At 38.6% G+C, this 17,253-nt stretch overlaps 1 protein-coding gene across 4 annotated transcripts; it reads left to right on the top strand.

Moving 5' to 3' along the window:
- The first annotated feature begins 166 nt into the window (after nucleotides 1–166).
- LOC137186128 (proton-coupled zinc antiporter SLC30A1) lies at nucleotides 167–17,224 on the top strand. 4 transcript variants are annotated; one of them, XM_067594805.1, is made up of 8 exons: nucleotides 3,155–3,291; nucleotides 3,391–3,513; nucleotides 8,453–8,678; nucleotides 10,229–10,927; nucleotides 13,058–13,372; nucleotides 14,141–14,403; nucleotides 14,551–14,738; nucleotides 16,664–17,224. In XM_067594805.1, the coding sequence occupies exons 4-8, from the start codon at nucleotides 10,237–10,239 to the stop codon at nucleotides 16,941–16,943; spliced, it is 1,737 nt and encodes a 578-aa protein (XP_067450906.1). In that variant the 5' UTR covers nucleotides 3,155–3,291; nucleotides 3,391–3,513; nucleotides 8,453–8,678; nucleotides 10,229–10,236; the 3' UTR covers nucleotides 16,944–17,224. The 4 variants fall into 4 exon arrangements, with proteins under 4 accessions (XP_067450908.1, XP_067450905.1, XP_067450906.1 ...); XM_067594803.1 differs by lacking the exon at nucleotides 8,453–8,678; XM_067594807.1 differs by lacking the exons at nucleotides 3,155–3,291; nucleotides 3,391–3,513; nucleotides 8,453–8,678 and adding an exon at nucleotides 167–190.
- Nucleotides 17,225–17,253: the final 29 nt, after the last annotated feature.

The following is a 17,253-nucleotide window of genomic DNA, read 5'->3' on the forward strand; positions in this document are numbered from 1 at the left end:
GCACCACAGGGTGAATAGTTGAGGAGTCCATGTGAGCCTCTGTTTCTGTGAAATTGTTTTCCTTATAGCTACAGACGTCAGGCAACAAGCCAGTTCAATTTCCTCACTTGAAGGTAAAAAGAAACTGGAATTTCTTTTGCAGCTGATTAATGCTTGTTCTTAGCAGGGAGGCAACCTGGACCAGAATCAGGTATGTTGTTTCATAAATATTGGTCTTTGCTGAGCACAGAGGGTGGACGTTTTAAAGGCTCAGAGTCAAGTAGTCAAACTGGGAGGTGGATTCTTTGGGACAAGACAAGACCGGCAACTACAAAGAATACACAGTAAGGAAGGAATTATACAATAATAAAGTGTAAAAGAGCAATAAGTTTAAAACTACAAACATCTATGAATATATCTATAAATCTGCAGGAAACTGAAACTGCACCTGACTAAAGTTTTAGTCAGTTGATTAGTTAATTCATCTGCAATAATTGTGATAATCAAGTAATTCAGTAGATCAGTTTTCAGTCAAAAAATGCTGCACATTTGTTTAATTTAATATTCAAAGTTTGACAAGACAATAATAAGACAGATCAAGTGTAAATAGTAAAACAATTCACAAGATTTTCAAGAAATAAAGATGATGAAAATTTAATAAAATGAAATAGATTTAAAATCAATAATAATAATAATAATAATAATAATAATAATAATATAAAAACTAGATATAATAATAATAATCATAACAATAATAATAATAATAATAAAGTTACATTCCACCGCTGGTTTTGTTCAGATAAAACAAGAGACTTGAAGATGTTTTCTGACATTTCACAAACTAAACAATCAATGAATCAAGAAAATAATGAAACAATAATGGAAATAATGTGACAGTTTACAGTTTTATGACCATTAATACAACCTGAGCTCACAGAAATACGTGAAATGACCACAACCTCTTAACACCACATTACGTGCTGGTGGCACGTAATGTGTTAAAATAATGTAGGTTACCGTGGAAACGACGCCAATGGAAAGTCAATTAGGATCCTTTGTGGTGGTGGACACATGAATTCCCTGATTCAACAATGTCACACAAAGGGCGGTGGTTAATGTTGTTTTCTAGTATAGAAAACTGTGTTTTATTGTTGACTGAATTTATTAGAGCACCTTAGTTACTTTTTAGTTCTCTAAAAACTTTGTGTTGTGTGTGATAAAACTGTCATTTTGATATAATGAGGAAGGTTTAAGATTGTTCCCTTATGTTATTAAGAAGGCAATTATATTCCTGTTTTATCATTTTCCTCTAATGATAATAATAATAATTAAAACTATGATAATATGAATATTGGAGCTCCTACATCATCTGTGTTAAATAAATATTTGCAGTTGTCTGTACATCGTTGCAAGGCTGATAAATAGTTATATATTTCTCAGATGTATTTTCTTTCATAACAACAATAATAACGACAAAGGATCCTAATTGACTTTCCATTGTTTCCATGGTAGCCTACATCATTTTAACACATCACCACCACGTAATGTAGGTGATGTGAGGTAATTTGGGACATCAGGTATAATGGGACATATAAGCTTTGAGGCACTCTGCTCTTTAAATGTTAGCAGCCAATCACTGAAAAGGTCATTGAATTGTTGCTACAATACTACTTAACATAAAACAATCACCGTCCCATTTTATCAAACAGCGTTTGATAAAATGGGACGAATTTCAGCGAAATTGGGACAGTTGTTTAAGTGTTAATATTTGCAATAAGATTGTGATTTAATCAATTTTATAGGCTTTTTCTTGTATTATTTTGACCATGTCACACATTTTACCTTACACATATACACAACACGCTAAGCTAATGTACATTAGTCTAGGCTAATGTGCATTAGCCTAAGCTAATGTGTGTACATTAGCCTAGGCTAATGCGCATTAGCCTAGGCTAATGTGTGTACATTAGCCTAGGCTAATGCGCATTAGCCTAGGCTAATGTATGTACATTAGTCTAAGCTAATTAGCCATGTCACACATTTTGCCTCGCACAGATACACAATATGCTAGGCTAATGTGCATTAGCCTAGGCTAATGTAGGTAAAAAAAAAAGTTAATCAGAGTTTATTCATTCATGCTAGCTCTGTTCACTTGCTAGCTCTGAACAGTTTAGTAGCCTAAAACTAACATTTTGTAAAACTATTTATTATAGACATGGTACCAAGGAAAGAGACAGGGAAGAAAAGACAGGGAGAGAATGTCAAGGTAAAATACAATCAGTGGAGAGAGGACAGGATGGAGGGTGCCATTAAAGAATATAGGGAGGCAGTGGAGGCAGGGCAGAATCCCAAACTAAGATTCTTGGCAAGGGCATGGGACGTGCCAAAGTCAACTTTGGAAAGACAGGTCAATGGGAAGATCAGTGGCTCCAAACATGCCTCTGGCAGGAAACCCTACCTGTCAGAGGCAGCAGAAAAAGAACTTTCCAGCATAGTAAAAATGCTATCTCATCGTGGTTTCCCCTTGGGCAAGAAAGATATTCAAAAGCTTGCTTTTAGCTTTGCCAAAGCCAATGGCATTAAATGCTTTTCGGAAGCCAAGGGTTCAGCTGGTTACCACTGGTTCAACAATTTCATGAAACGTCACAAAGAACTGAAGATCAAAAAACCTGAAAGAAAACCTGGGATGAAATATGAAACATTTAAGAGTTATGTTAAAGTTTAAGGTTAAATCATTTTTTAATTATTTTTGTATTCATACAACACCTGATTCCCTATTTTACTCTGCCCAGCCCTTCTATTACTATGTTCAATTGTACTATATACTATATGTTCAAATAAAAAAAAATATTTCAGCTGAACATGAATGTCCCACTTTACCTTACCAGTTGTCCCATTTTACCTGAACATGCCAACAACGTGAGAGAAGGGATCTTGGTGTGTTTGAAGGTCTGTAGTTTCTAAACAAGTATACTTTACAACATAATTTCAAAAGAGGAATACTGCAGAGATTCGTGATAATTTATAAAAACATTGGCGGAGTGAGTAACTAGCTTTTTTGATGGTCTCCTGGTAATTTTACCAAAAAGTGTCCCAAATTACCTGATTCATAACAACAATAATAACGACAAAGGATCCTAATTGACTTTCCGTTGTTTCCGTGGTAACCTACATCATTTTAACACATCACCACCACGTAATGTAAGTGTTCAGAGGTCGTGGTCATTTCATGTATTTCTGTGTGTATCGGGTTGATTAATTAATTACAGCAGGCTACACGTCACATGTTATGAAGCAGAGCTGACAGGACAGGTGAGTGTTCAGGCCGATGACCAGGGGGGACAAACCGCCTTTCAACCTGCAGTTCCGTCTTCAGGGACAACAGTTTGTTTGTTTGCTGTCTTCAAATAGCCATTAACTAACAGCAGTTGCTGTCTGACGTGTTGTGTGATGATGATGATGATGATGATGATGATGCCAGAAGCGCTCAAAGTTTGTGAGGACAGAGGTTGAAGCTGAACTCCGTGGAGGCAGGTGAGGTCATGTAGCAGCATAAGTTTGTCTCTGACTAACTGTTAGATGAAAAAAGCTTCATATTTCTATCAGAATAGTTCATGTTGCTGATCAAATGTATTGAATTCTCTTTTCTCGTTGACTGTATGGATTCTTGCTAATTTGGTGGCAATTAATGTATGAAGTAAATGTGGAGCAACAACCAGTAACTGTTGCTCATTTTTAATTGTGCATATTTGTTAATGGTGACTAGAGCTGCAACAATTTGTCGCTTAATCGATTTGTTGGCAGCTATTACATTACACTGTTACATTTTTAAGAGGAAAATTTCCTAATTAAATGTGAATATTTTCTGGTTTCTTCAGTCTTCTATGACAGTAAACTGAATATATTTGGGTTGTGGACAAAACAAGAGATTTGAGGTTGCGTGTTGTTCTTTTGGGTAACCAAACCACTGAATATATTTAATCCATGCTGTCATATTTATCTTGTGGTGGAATGAAGACTACATTTATAGAGTTAAAGGGTCTCTGAGGTGACAGAGGTGAGAGCTTCTCTGTGCAGCCATTTTTAGGTTTTAGTTACTTTAACCCTTTCATGCATGAATTAAGATAACCTCAGTCAGGATTTTTTTTAGTGTTTTAGTGTTTTTACTCTCCTTTCAGCATTAAAAAAAATATTTGAGCTTCATATTTTTTAAACATGCATTTGTCAAGGAGTTTTTCACATGTCCACTCAGGTGGACAGCATGCGTTTGAGTTTTCAATTGAAGGAATATGTATTTAACAAACCAATGAATAAAATGATATATTATTTGAAAACTGTAAAATAATATATATTTTCAAAGCTGTTAAACTAATGTTTTAGCATATTCTAATACTGTTCAATGCAATGCAAAAATGTTGAACCTTGGTCCTAAGTCCTCAGCCTCTCCCCTCTGTCTTACTGCATTTATTAGCACATGAGCTACAGATGACTTGAAATGCAGAAGATCCTTCTTTTCTAATCCAGACATTTTTTGAGGTGCCAGGCATTTCCTCAGCATCCTCAGGATCCTTAACCCACTTAGCCCCCTCAGCATCCTCAGCATTCTCAGCTCCCTCAGTATCCTTAGCCCCCTCAAAACTGCAAATTACATTCACATAACATAAATCAATTGATTTACAGACAAAAAAGTTACTGCAGATGAAGTATTTTGAAGAACAACAAAGTTGCAGTAACAGTATAATTGTAGTTGAAATATAGTCAGTGATGCATGATGTCCAATTTAGTGGACAGATGATTAATCATCATTTTCTCCCAACATACAATCAATACTTGGAAATTTTAACAGTTTTGTTACTCCTTAGTTGTTACTTGATGTTACAAAATTTTATTCACCTGCAAGGGTCTACTACCATGAAAGGATTGGCAAGATATTCCTGAGCTGCCGAGCGTTTCCGGCCGGCCGGCGGTCATCTTTGTTTTGAGTAATTTGTGTTGCACTCACAAAGGCTGGCCAATTGGATGGAAGTGTATGGGATGACACACTAGTGTCCACTGTGGTGGCTGATGTGCAACTATATATATAAGAAAATGGGTATTGAATAGCTGTCCACAGTAGTGACCACTATGCATGAAAGGGTCAAATAGAACCACAAGCATCAGCAGTTTTGTTTAATTTGTTTGTTGGGGAGATGTTTTACAGGAGATGTGCTCACTTTTCACACTTTCACTCAGATTTGTTTAATGATTCACCTTTTCTGCCATTAAAGCATCCTCTGACGTGTCATGACTGTCATTATGACTGGACTTATGTCCTGTATTAACTATTATGACACGGTAGATTAGGTCTTAGAACATCCTGTATTAATCTTTCCCTGGATCTTCATTAAATTGAATGGGCTAAAATTAGACACAAATTTACCTTATTTGAACTTAGAGACTGTGTCAGTTGTGAGTGAGAGTTTCCACAAAGGATATTTCTGTCAACTGGTGCTTGTTATGCCGGTATATGTTGGTTCAGGTTCTTAAGTTTAGACCTTAATGCGGAAATGAATACTTAGATGTTCATTATAAAAAAAGAGGGGGGGGGGGGCATATTAAGCTTACATCAGCTTGTCAGCAAGGTAGAAAAACATGTTGCAAGCGAAGCGTTCAGAGCGACTGAAGCCGGACTGTTTACTTTCAGAGAGCATTTCTACATACGTTAACCTCAACTTTTGGAACTTTGACCATGTTAAACATATATATCCGATATCATACCAGTATATAAATAACATAAAATCACTAAAAGCATGATACGTCCACTACCAAAAATGAATCATATAACTAAGTGTAATGTAAAAGGGGTCACTTGTAGAGACAAACCCACAGAGTTCCCCTCAGCACTACGCTTCATTTTAACATCTTTTAGCTCATTGTTTTAGTTTTCTGACCTGCAACTTTGTTGCATTGGTTGCATCTCGCCCAACCTCACTGTACAGCACCAAACTGCAGACGACATCAGCGACTAGTTGGTGAACATAGAGGAGCATTTAGCAGTTACAGAGTGAGATGATTCTCTCAGGAGTTGGTGGAGACCATAACAGAGCTAAAACGAGAATGAATATTAAGTACAAGTGTTGTGTTTTCAGTTTGTTCAGCTGCAACAACTGGCTAAAATAATGCATCTTTTAAAGAAACCATAGGAGACATGTGGTGCTACAGTTGGTGCTAAAGGTGTAACTAGGCTACCAGTGGCCTCTTTCTGTTTGGGGACAGTGGCAAGTGATCAAATGCTTCCTCGCTGGGTCTTTCCTTGGGCTTAGCCGTGCCTCAGGAATGTGCTGGCATGCTGGTAGAACAGTAGGGATTTATCCGTGGTGTCAGCCCCTATCTGGCCTGTTGATTCGCAGTCCACTGGACTGCAACAAACCCCCGCGCACTGGCACACAAGAGCGGGACCTGATGGGACTGCAGCATCACTGTGGGATCATGAGTGCTGAGAGGGGGGCAGAGACGGTGCACCGCCACTAATAAATACAAAAACAGCCTTTAAAGGAATAATTTCACATTTTGAGAAAAACGCTTGTTTGCTTCTTTTTTTTCCATTTTTGTCTTCAGACAGAGCCAGGCTAACTGTTTCCATGTTTCCAGTCTTTATGTTATGTTATAGTCCCTCTCCACTCAAAAATGTGGTTTTCCTTTTGTTCCTTCACTGTGCAGAATGATGTATGTGCAGAATTTGACACTAAAAGGCTGTTTTCACATTTATCTGCTGAAAGTGGAAATTTTCCCTGTGCTCATTGAATATCTGACTGTAAGGGGTGGGCCCATGAGCCTGATTTAGCCAATCCTGGTCCAGTATTCAACTTCAACTAGTATAATGTGGAAACTTGAAGCCTCCAGTGCACAGACGCTGAGAATGGACTTTACCGTGAAGTAGGAGACATCTTGTGTCCAGCAGTTAAACTTCTGAAATGAAATAAATTTGCATATTCATAGATACTGCCAATTTTAATTAGGTAGAAGGAGTAGATGATGTTTTAAGGATTTTAACGTAGTAATCAAACTTTTTTGTGTGGAAAAAACATATCAGACACACATTATTGTTTCAGGCAGAGTGTTTTTATGTCTTAATAAATGTGTGGAGGGATCTTTAAGCTAACCGTCTCCTGGCTTTAGCTTCATGTTTGGCAACTTTGAGATAAAGTTCTGCTAGGTTCAGACTGAAATATCTCAACAACTATTTGATGAATTTCCATAAAGTTTTGCACAGATATTCATGATCCCCAGAGAATCAATCCTAAAAACTTTGGTGATCTCTTAACTTTTCATCTAGTGCCGCCATCATCATGTTAAATTTTGTGTCCAATACTTTTGATTTATTACCAAATACCTGCAAAACTAATAACATTCCCATCATCCGCAGCTATACTTTCTGTTTCATGCTAAATAAATAGCAAATGTTAGCATGCTAACATGCTAATCTATGAAGGTGAACATTGGAAACATGACACCTGCTAAACATTAGCATGTTAGCATTGTCATTGGGGCTGTAACTCACAATTATTTTCATTATCTATTAATCTGTTTATTATTTCCGTGATTAATCAATTTGTCATTTGGTCTTTAAAATGTCAGAAAATGCTAAAATATGTTGATCACTTTCTCAAAGCCCACGATGCAACTTAGAACATCTTGTTTTTAGTCCACAACCCAAAGATATTCAGTTTACTATCATAGACGACTAAAGAAACCAGAAAATATTCCCTTTTATGAAGCTGAAACCAGAGAATTTTAGTATTTTTTCTTTTAAAAATGACTTAAAATCAAAATAGCTGGCGATTAATTTTCTATGCTTTACTCTAATTGACATTGTGAGCATGTTAGCATTTAGCTAAAAGCACTGCTGTCCTATTGTCAGACAGATTCTGTAAATTATATAATATGAGAGTTTGTGGTAGGTCAACAGGACAAATACCCTGATGAATTATTTAGGGGGAAAAAACAATAGTGTGAAACATCAGAGATTTCCATTGTTTTGCAGCTCAACCCAGAAAATATTGAGAAAATGCTGAGAAAAAGTATTTAACTGCAGCCAAGTTGAAGGATAAAAGTCTTAAATATTTCTAAAATGGTGACATATTGTATGTCTGTGGTGTTTAATGGTTTACTTGTTGTACAGCTGTGAGTTGTACAACACAATTTAAAGCTGTATTACTAATTATTTCTACATTACTGAGGAGTATCAAACCACCTGATGGTTTTAGTACTGATGATCACATCTATAACACTGCACTGGATGTAAATGTCCCAAAAGCTGTGAGGCCTAACTGGCCTAAGAGGGTCTCGCCTTAACATCTGATTATGTAATCCTGGCAACACAATGGGGATTTAATTAGTGCAAATTAGCTTCACTCGACCGGCTCAGTGTCGTGTATAAAGGGTGGGTGGGCTGTGTGATCGTCCGCTGAAGGTATTTTCTCCCACCAACTAGCTGAGGAGGGAATGCAAACAGGGATAACTGAGGAGAGGACGATACCACCCACCCCCCTCCCCAACTCACATGACTACGATTAGAGCAGAGGAGGAGTGTGGTGGGACAGACAGAGGGAGAGATGGTGAGCACGATGAATGACATTTTTCCGACTTCAGCGCACAGATCACATCCAAGAGCCCAACTTGCCTTTGATTGCCAGCTGAGGGTTGTCCACTTTTCTGGGGTAATTAAGATTCAAACTATGGACTGATAACACTGATATTTGATGCATTTGTCTTAAATTTTGATTACCATGTGTTACTTGTGCAAAGTTTGTTATGAGTCACATGTGCAATCTGTTTTATTCATGAGTTACAGTATGTTGTGTGTGCAGGAGTGAATACAGTTAGTTCCATTTATAGTTAGATTTTAATTTAATATGGGTGGAAAATAACTAAGAACATTTACTCAAATACTGTACTTAAGTACAGTTTAGATGTACTTGTACTTTACTTGAGTATTTCCACTTTATGCAACTTTATACTTTTCATTACATTTGAATATACATTTCAGAGGGAGAGATTGCACATTTTACTGCTGTACATCTGACAGATGTAGTTTGCAGATTAATATTTCACATACAAAACATATGATCACAGTATGAAATATAAGCAGCAGCATATACAGCTGTTATCTCCACTTTAAGCAGCTGCAACACAATTAAAATGCTTACACATTCTTGCATCATTCATAATAATCCAATAACATAATTTATCTAACCAAGAAGGGTTGAATCAAGGTTAACTGGACTTGGTTGAAGATACTTGAAGACGTTTCATCCAAGGGGCTTCTTCAGTTCTAACTGGCTGGTGGGGAGTCCCAGGTATTCAACCTACATGGGGTCATTGTCAAGGTCATTGATACCACTTGGTTCGTTGGTGCTCCTGGCTGGTTTCTCTACTTTGATGTAGATAGCCTCCTTCACTCCTCTTTCAACATCAAAGTTGAGAAACAATCCCTCAACAGAGAAGAAGGTTTACGGCACCACTTATCCCCCATCTACACTCCAACTACTGTTGTTTACACTTGGCCTCAGGTGATTCCAACAACTAACAACTGTTGTGTCAACAGTTGGGAGCACTAACAAACCAAGTCGTATCAAGTAAATGGTAAATAGACTGCACTTATATAGTGCCTTTCTAGTCTTCTGACTACTCAAAGCACTTTTACACTTCAAGCCACATTCACCCGTTCACACACACATTCATACACTGATGGCAGGGGCTGCCATGCAAGGTATCAACTTATGCATGAGCGGGATCTAATCATTCACACACCTATTTGAGCACTTTGGGGTTCAGTATCTTGTCCAAGGACACTCCGACACTTCGAGGAGCTGGGAATCGAAGCGCCAATCTTCCGATAAGTGGATGACCTGCACAACCTCCTGAACCACAGTCGCCCCACAAATCAAGGACCTTGATAACGAGGTTAAATACCTGGCATTTCCCACCAGTCAGTTAGAACTGAAGAAGCCCCATGGATGAAACATCTTCAGGTATCTACAACCAAGTCCAGTTGCCGTCGATTCAAACCCTCCTTGGAGAACCAGGACCTGGATGACTGAGAATCTTCATAGATATAATTTATCTAACACTCTCGGGGAGCTTTTGCACATTTAGGGTTTAATTATTTTCTTTTTTCTCTCTCAGATTTGACTATTATTGATTTTTTTATATTACACTCATGTGTGTTGTTTGCATGTATGAAGTAATTTAGTGCCTATACTCTCAGTTGCAGGTATGAGGGTGCTACACTGGTGCGTACTGGGACTGACCACCCTGCTGTTGGCGTGTGAGGTCACCATCAGTCAGCTGTGCAACTCCCTCATCACCCTGGTGGTCGCGTTCCAGACACTCTTCATCCTCATGTGGATGGCTCTTCCTCCTATTCAAAGTGCAAATGTAAAAAGATCTCAGCCTTCCTCTCTGGACGCAGCTGCGTCTCCTCCACATGCTCCCTCCTCATCATCAGCACTTCCTTCCATCCCGGCCACAGAGTCATCCATCGAACCTTCACGTGTCCTGCAGACAGCCACCGATGAGTCAAGCGTTCCTGTTGAACCTCCCAATCCTCAGCCTAACCACGAAACAGCATCAGTGGTCAACTCTCATGAGCTCATCTCCCCAAATATCTCTCCTCCAGCTCTTGTCTGCGGCCTGTCCTACGCTGACAGCAGGTCTGAGGCTTTCGGAGCTTTCTTTAATGTTCTCGTCCTGGCCTCTCTTAGTATGTCATACTTGCTGGAAATCATCGGCTTTTTCATGGATCCTGAACCAGTACAGCGCCCCCTGCTGCTTGTGGTTGTCGGAGCTGTCAGTCTGCTCCATAAAATCTTGGTGCTCGGGCTGAACTGGGATCAGCTGCAGGGCGAAAGGGGCTGGGCCGCCAGGGGGCAAGAGACCGAATGTCACCTTGAAGTCAACCACAAAGGTAACATTACCAACAATATTTCATCTCATCTGAAATAGTAGACGACATGTTCACAAGAGAGCTGACTGTCCATGCAACTTTCCAATAACACCCCGTCATGAGTATTTATAAGTCTTTATTAATGATTGATAAATATTTGCTAATGCTTTTAGCTCATCAACTTTTGGGTTGCCAGGTTGTGGCTGATGTTTATCCTCCTCCGGTAGTACACTTACTTTGTCTTTCTAGCTCTTAAGTTTGTCAGAAAGAACCCTCCACTTGATTGTTTGACATCTGACCTTCTGCAAAACTAAAGACTTGGTGTATTATTATAAGAAGCTGTTATTAATTACTTATTAACATTTCCAACTGCAGAATTGATGGTCTGTTAGAAAGTGAAAAACTCATGACTTTTTATCAATGACTTGACTATTTCTGGCCTACCAGAGAGATTTTCTACAACATGGAAAACCCAACAATTACTTCTTATTAATGGTTTATGACTGATCTAAAACATCAGTAAACTACATATAAAACCTTTATAATTAGTGATTAGAAAGTAGTACCCAATAACTTACTTACATACTAGTTATAATCCATGGTAGAAATGAATTACTCAAGTACTGTACTTTACAATTTTGAGTTACTTGTGCTTTTCTTGAGTACTTAAATTTTCAGCAACTTTGTAGTTCTATTCCACTACATTTCAGAGGGAAATTCTACTCTGCATTTATCTTAAAGCTTTAGTTAATGTCAAAGAACAGTGAAACATGTGAAAGTCAAAACTCAACCCTAAAATTTATTTTTTTTGTTCATGACATCAACTGTCTGTTATTAGGGAAAAGAAACACAATGACTGTGTTGTATGTAACAGTGTGTAAATTATTATCTGTTACATAAAACTCATTTTATTTTATTCATCTCATCAGGATGGTTTAATTTCACTACGACACTACTGTACTCGGCTAAAAGAAACTACAACAGCCATAATTCATGTAGGCTATGGACAACAGTGCCTGTCTGTGGGCAAACCCAAAATAATATTTCACAACAATCAGTTTTTAATGTTTTATTAGTGACTAATCAAAACTCAGGTTTAGTCTAATTTTCAGGACAAACAGGACAGGATTCAGGATTTGGGAAAACTGCTCGTAATTCGGAACTGTCCTCAATTTTTCAGGACGTCTGGTCACCCTAATCTGAGTACTTCCTCCACCACTAGTTATAATGTTATACTAAGTGTCAGAAAAGGTCACATGAAAACAGCATACTCACAGTTTTCAAACTATGGTTTTAATGAGGATTTTAGCCTTAAATTTGACTTTAAAGGAATAGTTAGACATTTTGGGAAATACAATTATTCACAGAGTGCCAGATGAGATTCTGTAAAATATGAAGCTAAACACAGTAGTCGGGTAGCTTAGCTTAGCACAAAGACTGGAATCAGAGGGAAAGAGCTAGCCTGACTCTGTCCAAAGAGAACAAAAGCACATTATATCTCATTTGTTCAATTCATACAAAAAGCAAAGTGTAAAAATGACACATTGTTAGCTGTTTCCCCTTGTTTCCAGGCTAAGCTAAGCTAATAGGATGCTAGTTGTAGCGTCATAGTTATCGTACAAACATGAGAGTGTTATCAAAGCTAACTCATGATTTTTCTGACTGGAATATGGACACATGACATCCAGTTTCAGTTGGTTAACAACATAAATCTAATTGATCTAATATGAGATACAGTAGTTAGTTGTTAAATGTGTGACTATCAAACTTTTCATTGTAGTTTAGGATTTAAGTCTAATGTCATGTTTCTGGTTTAAGACATGTTGCTGCAGTTCTAGTGAATTAATTTTGTAAAATGTGGCGTATTTAACAGCTCACCATGATGCATGAAGCATATTTGAAAATGCTTTTGCACTTTTTTCCACCATAAATATGTTCAATTACAGAATTAAGATGCTATTAAAATTGACAAAGTTCAGCGTGAGTTTCAAGTTAGGTGTAAAGTTAAGTTAAGTGTAAATGTGCTTGTCCAGGTGATGATATTGCTCTGACATGTTTCACTTTGAAGTAGCTGCCAAGTGTATATTCAGCTGTAAGGAACATCAAACAGTGTCCATGTTTGTTTTTCATTCCTCTGTTCGACTCCCACAGCCTTGGCTGAAGAGAAAAACCAGACTGAACCACGGCAAGTCCTGGATGATGTTAGCCAAGTCCAATCTGCTGTGGACGACGTGCTCCACAACGGGGCGCTTGTCCTCTGCAACCCGGGAGCCTCCACTATCCCTGAAACTGACTCTCAGGCCCCAGAGCAACAGCGAGAGGTCCACCCGCACCCAGCAGCTCCACAGGACAGCCAGGACTGTGAAGTAGAGAAGGGCGTTGTGGATTTGAAGGCCTGCAAGTGTGAGAGTCATTCAAAAGACATCGCAGAGATTTCTAAAGACAGTACCTGCGTAGGACATCTCGGTAAGGCAGATGTGTCTCCCTTAGTGTCCCTTGGAGAAAGAGACATTTGAATTCAATGCACATGTGTTTTTTTTTAAAGATTTGGTCTTCATATGTGACCAAAATGAAACTGTCTGTTTGCTGTGTGTGAGATGTGTTTGTGCAGATGAAAATATTCTTACGTGAAACAAATATTGACAAAACAATCTCACCATAAAGTCCATTAGTTGCTATTCTGGAGCTTCTCGGCAGATTTCCCAGCTATCATTGTATTGTAGATGTTATGTCTGTATGTACATACCTGTGGGGAAATTTGAACATCTGCAGCTTCATGTCAGCTGGGTAAACTCCATGTGCTGAGGAAGATCGTGTGAAAGCTCAAAAGCTCCATTAAGGCTACTAATGGACCTTGTGTTGAGATTGTTTTTCCAGCTGCTGTTTCCATGGTGAAGAATGAACTTTCAATCAAAACATCATCAGTGTGATTATTTTACACATGATTTTGCACATAATTGCCATATTGTGAAACGTAAATTTGAAAATATATTATCAGTGTGAAAAAGATTGACTCAACTCAGCCTGTTTCCAGAAACACTGTTTGTACTTCACATCTATCTTGTAAGGGCTCTAAACATAAAATGCTTTATTCTCTAGTGGGAGATGACGTAATGAAAATGTGATGTTTTCCCATGTACTTATGTTTTATTTATAATCTGTACTGTAGCTCTGATCACATGTTTTAAAAAAAGGACTTAAAAGTCATGTGTTTTTATGTTCTTTCCCTTTCAGACAATGAAAAAGCAGTCTGCAAGTCAACGCATCACAATGAGAGCCCTGTACCAAGCAGCCGGTGGCCAATCTGTCTCCTTTTATTCGTCTTCGTCATTCAGGACCTGTTAACCTCCGTTCTCGGTCTGATCAACAGCCTGGTGATGCTGCTGGTCGGTCCACACTGCCTCCACAGCTCTGGGCCCTGCAGCCTACTGGTTTACCTGGATCCTTGCCTCTCCGTACTGGCTGTGATTACATTGATGACCATAGTTACGCCACAGGTCAGGCTATGTGCGTTTATATCATTCCATTTAGTTTAAATGCTTTTAAGCACATAGCTGAAGCTCCCTGTTGCCCATATTAAACACAGCTGTATCCAAACCAGTAATGAAATTTGCTATTGTTTCACTGGTAAATCTCCTCTCCAGGGTCGCAGGTTTGGGCTGCTGCTGCTACAGGGCATACCTCCACACATTTGTGTGTCTGATCTTGGACAGAGGATTATGAGTGTGCCTGGAGTGCAGGCCGTGCATGACCTCCACATCTGGCAGCTGACTGATTCATTGATGGTGGCTTCTGTGCATGTGCACTGCCATGCTGGGTTTCCGACACACAGGTAAAGTGGCAAAATTTGACTTTCGTACTGGTAGAGGACAATATACACACAAATATTATCAAAAAATGGTGCGAGGCTTTAGTATATTTCCTGGCAAAATACATGATAAACTACCAGCTTCCAACTGCACAGTACACACCTCCCACCAAAATGAGTCAGCTGTAACACTAAACACCACATGCTGCAACTGAGAGCACATGAAAACTAGTTAGAAAGTGAACAGATAAGACAAATAGACTGCTAAGAGTAATGGATGAGTGACGCATGCTACTCCGAGTACTAACTTGACCAACCCCACTGAAAAAAGAGAAAGAGACAATCCCAAGATGACTGTTTGTCATTGTCATACAGTTAATTGTGTTAAATAGCATCCATTTTTTTAAATATCATTATCATTATCCTCTGTAGGATTAAGATTGTACTTCACAAAATAATACATACCTGCTCTAAGGAAAGAAATCTGAGGTTTTATTGTTTAACATTCTTTAAAACTGCACTGGGCAACCTCAAACATTTATTGCTCTAAATGGCACTGAGAGATCTGACATCAATAAACTATACGCAGCATGCTGGTGTTTGTGGGCTTTTTATAAGTTTTGTATTCCACTGATTTATCACTTCCTCTGCGGTGAAGAGTCCATGCTCGATAAAAGACTTTAATTTGGCCAGTCTGGGGAAATCGTCTAGATATGAGCTGGGAGGGATGGGATGTTCTTTGTGTGGTACATGCATTAATATATATATAGATATGTTTTCAGCCTGAGTGGAACAAAGCATTTTACAAAGCCTTTCATTCACTAAAGCACACACAAACACTCTCAAACTAATAGTGGTTTGTAAATGCATATATTTTTAGAGTTAAACCTCCATTAATAGACCTTTTAAGCCACTTGGCGGCAGCACAACAAGTTGTAAACACAACATTGGCCTACAATCGCAGTATGGAGTTGTTTTTGAATAATTACATATTCAGCAGATACAGGGTGACGTGAGCATTCATTGCAACCCAGTATTCACTCTCCTTTTATCTTTGTTTATGCTCTCTAATAACTCCTGAGGAAAACATCTGGCTCGTTAGCTGCAAATTGCTCCACTATGTTCTCCAGCTAGTCACTAACTTTATCTGTCTGCTGTTTGGTGCTGGGCAGGAAGCTTACAGGGAGTTTAACAGTGCTTTTTTGCTAAAAAAAAAAAAAAAATTGAGCAGTGAGAGACAAACAAAACTATGAAGTTGCAGACCAAAAAACCAAAACAATGAAAGACGCTGAAACGCTCCGTAAGGCTGAGGGAAACTACAAAGTCAGGTGATTCTATGTGGGTTTGTGATCCTTTTCACTTCGACAAAGTCATTTAAATGTATAAAAATATTGATTGGTGCAGCTTTAAGTTTAGCCTGATGTGGCTCCAAAGAGATTATCCTGCTTATCTATTGCTGCAACCATGACAAAAACAAGATCCTTTTCATGTTATATTTTTTTCTCATTATTAGTAGGTACCAAATTATTCAGTTTTAACAAGAAACTTTTCCTGTTATAACAACATGTCATTTTATCTTGTTGTATCACAAAACTTTCTTGTTATTACACAAACTCAACTGATCTCAAACAGAAGTGGCACATCAGTTAGAATAATTGGCAAATACTTGTTTATATGGTTTGATTAAGTTTTTATTTCATGTTGAGCACAGCTAAAGGTATGATCCATCCATTACTGCATCTATACCTGCTTATCCTGTGCTGGGTCGCAGGGGGTTGGAGCCAGTCACAGCTCACATTGGGCAACAGGTGGGGTCGACCCTGGACAGGACATCAGTGTCACAGAGCAGACACATACAGACAGATAATTCACATATAGAGGTGGTTGGTGACTATTTTCATATGTTTGTTTTTGTCCAGATTAAACCTACATGTTTTATTAATGTCCAGGTGTGCTGATCTGATGTCGGGGGTCACCAAAGTGCTGCAGAGTGTAGGAGTGAGCTGCTGCACCGTACAGCCAGAGTTTGTTGCCTGCTCAGCATCCTCTGCAGGCAGCCAGGGTGGCGCTTCCCCAGTCGTCGAGGACCCCTCCCTGCCTCCTGTCCTGGCCTGCAGCCTGGCCTGTGGAGAGGCCTGTGCTGGGAGTATGTGCTGCACTCCCGTCGGGGAAACAAAAACAAAGGAAGAGCCTGAACAGACACCGGTGATCGAAAACACCAATCAATGACCGTCGGTTTTAGCAAAATTACACTGGAGGAAAATAAATGAATGATCGGATATCCAGATGTCCAGATGGTGAATGGAGAAATCAACATATTTGAAAGTGTCATTTCTGTCATGACTGCTCATTTTCATTGAAATATGTCAGTTTTATTACATTAACAGGTGTTACACCAAAGATTCCTGCGTAATATCAAGTCTGTCAAAGGATTAACTGGAAAGATTTTTATGTTGCATCATTTGTATCTGGAAACTGTATTCTAATAAAAAAACAAGTGTCTCCTCTCATTTTTAATATAGGTCAACTTATTTGATCG

The sequence above is a fragment of the Thunnus thynnus genome, chromosome 7, assembly GCF_963924715.1.
Source record: "Thunnus thynnus chromosome 7, fThuThy2.1, whole genome shotgun sequence".
Lineage (NCBI taxonomy): Eukaryota > Metazoa > Chordata > Actinopteri > Scombriformes > Scombridae > Thunnus > Thunnus thynnus.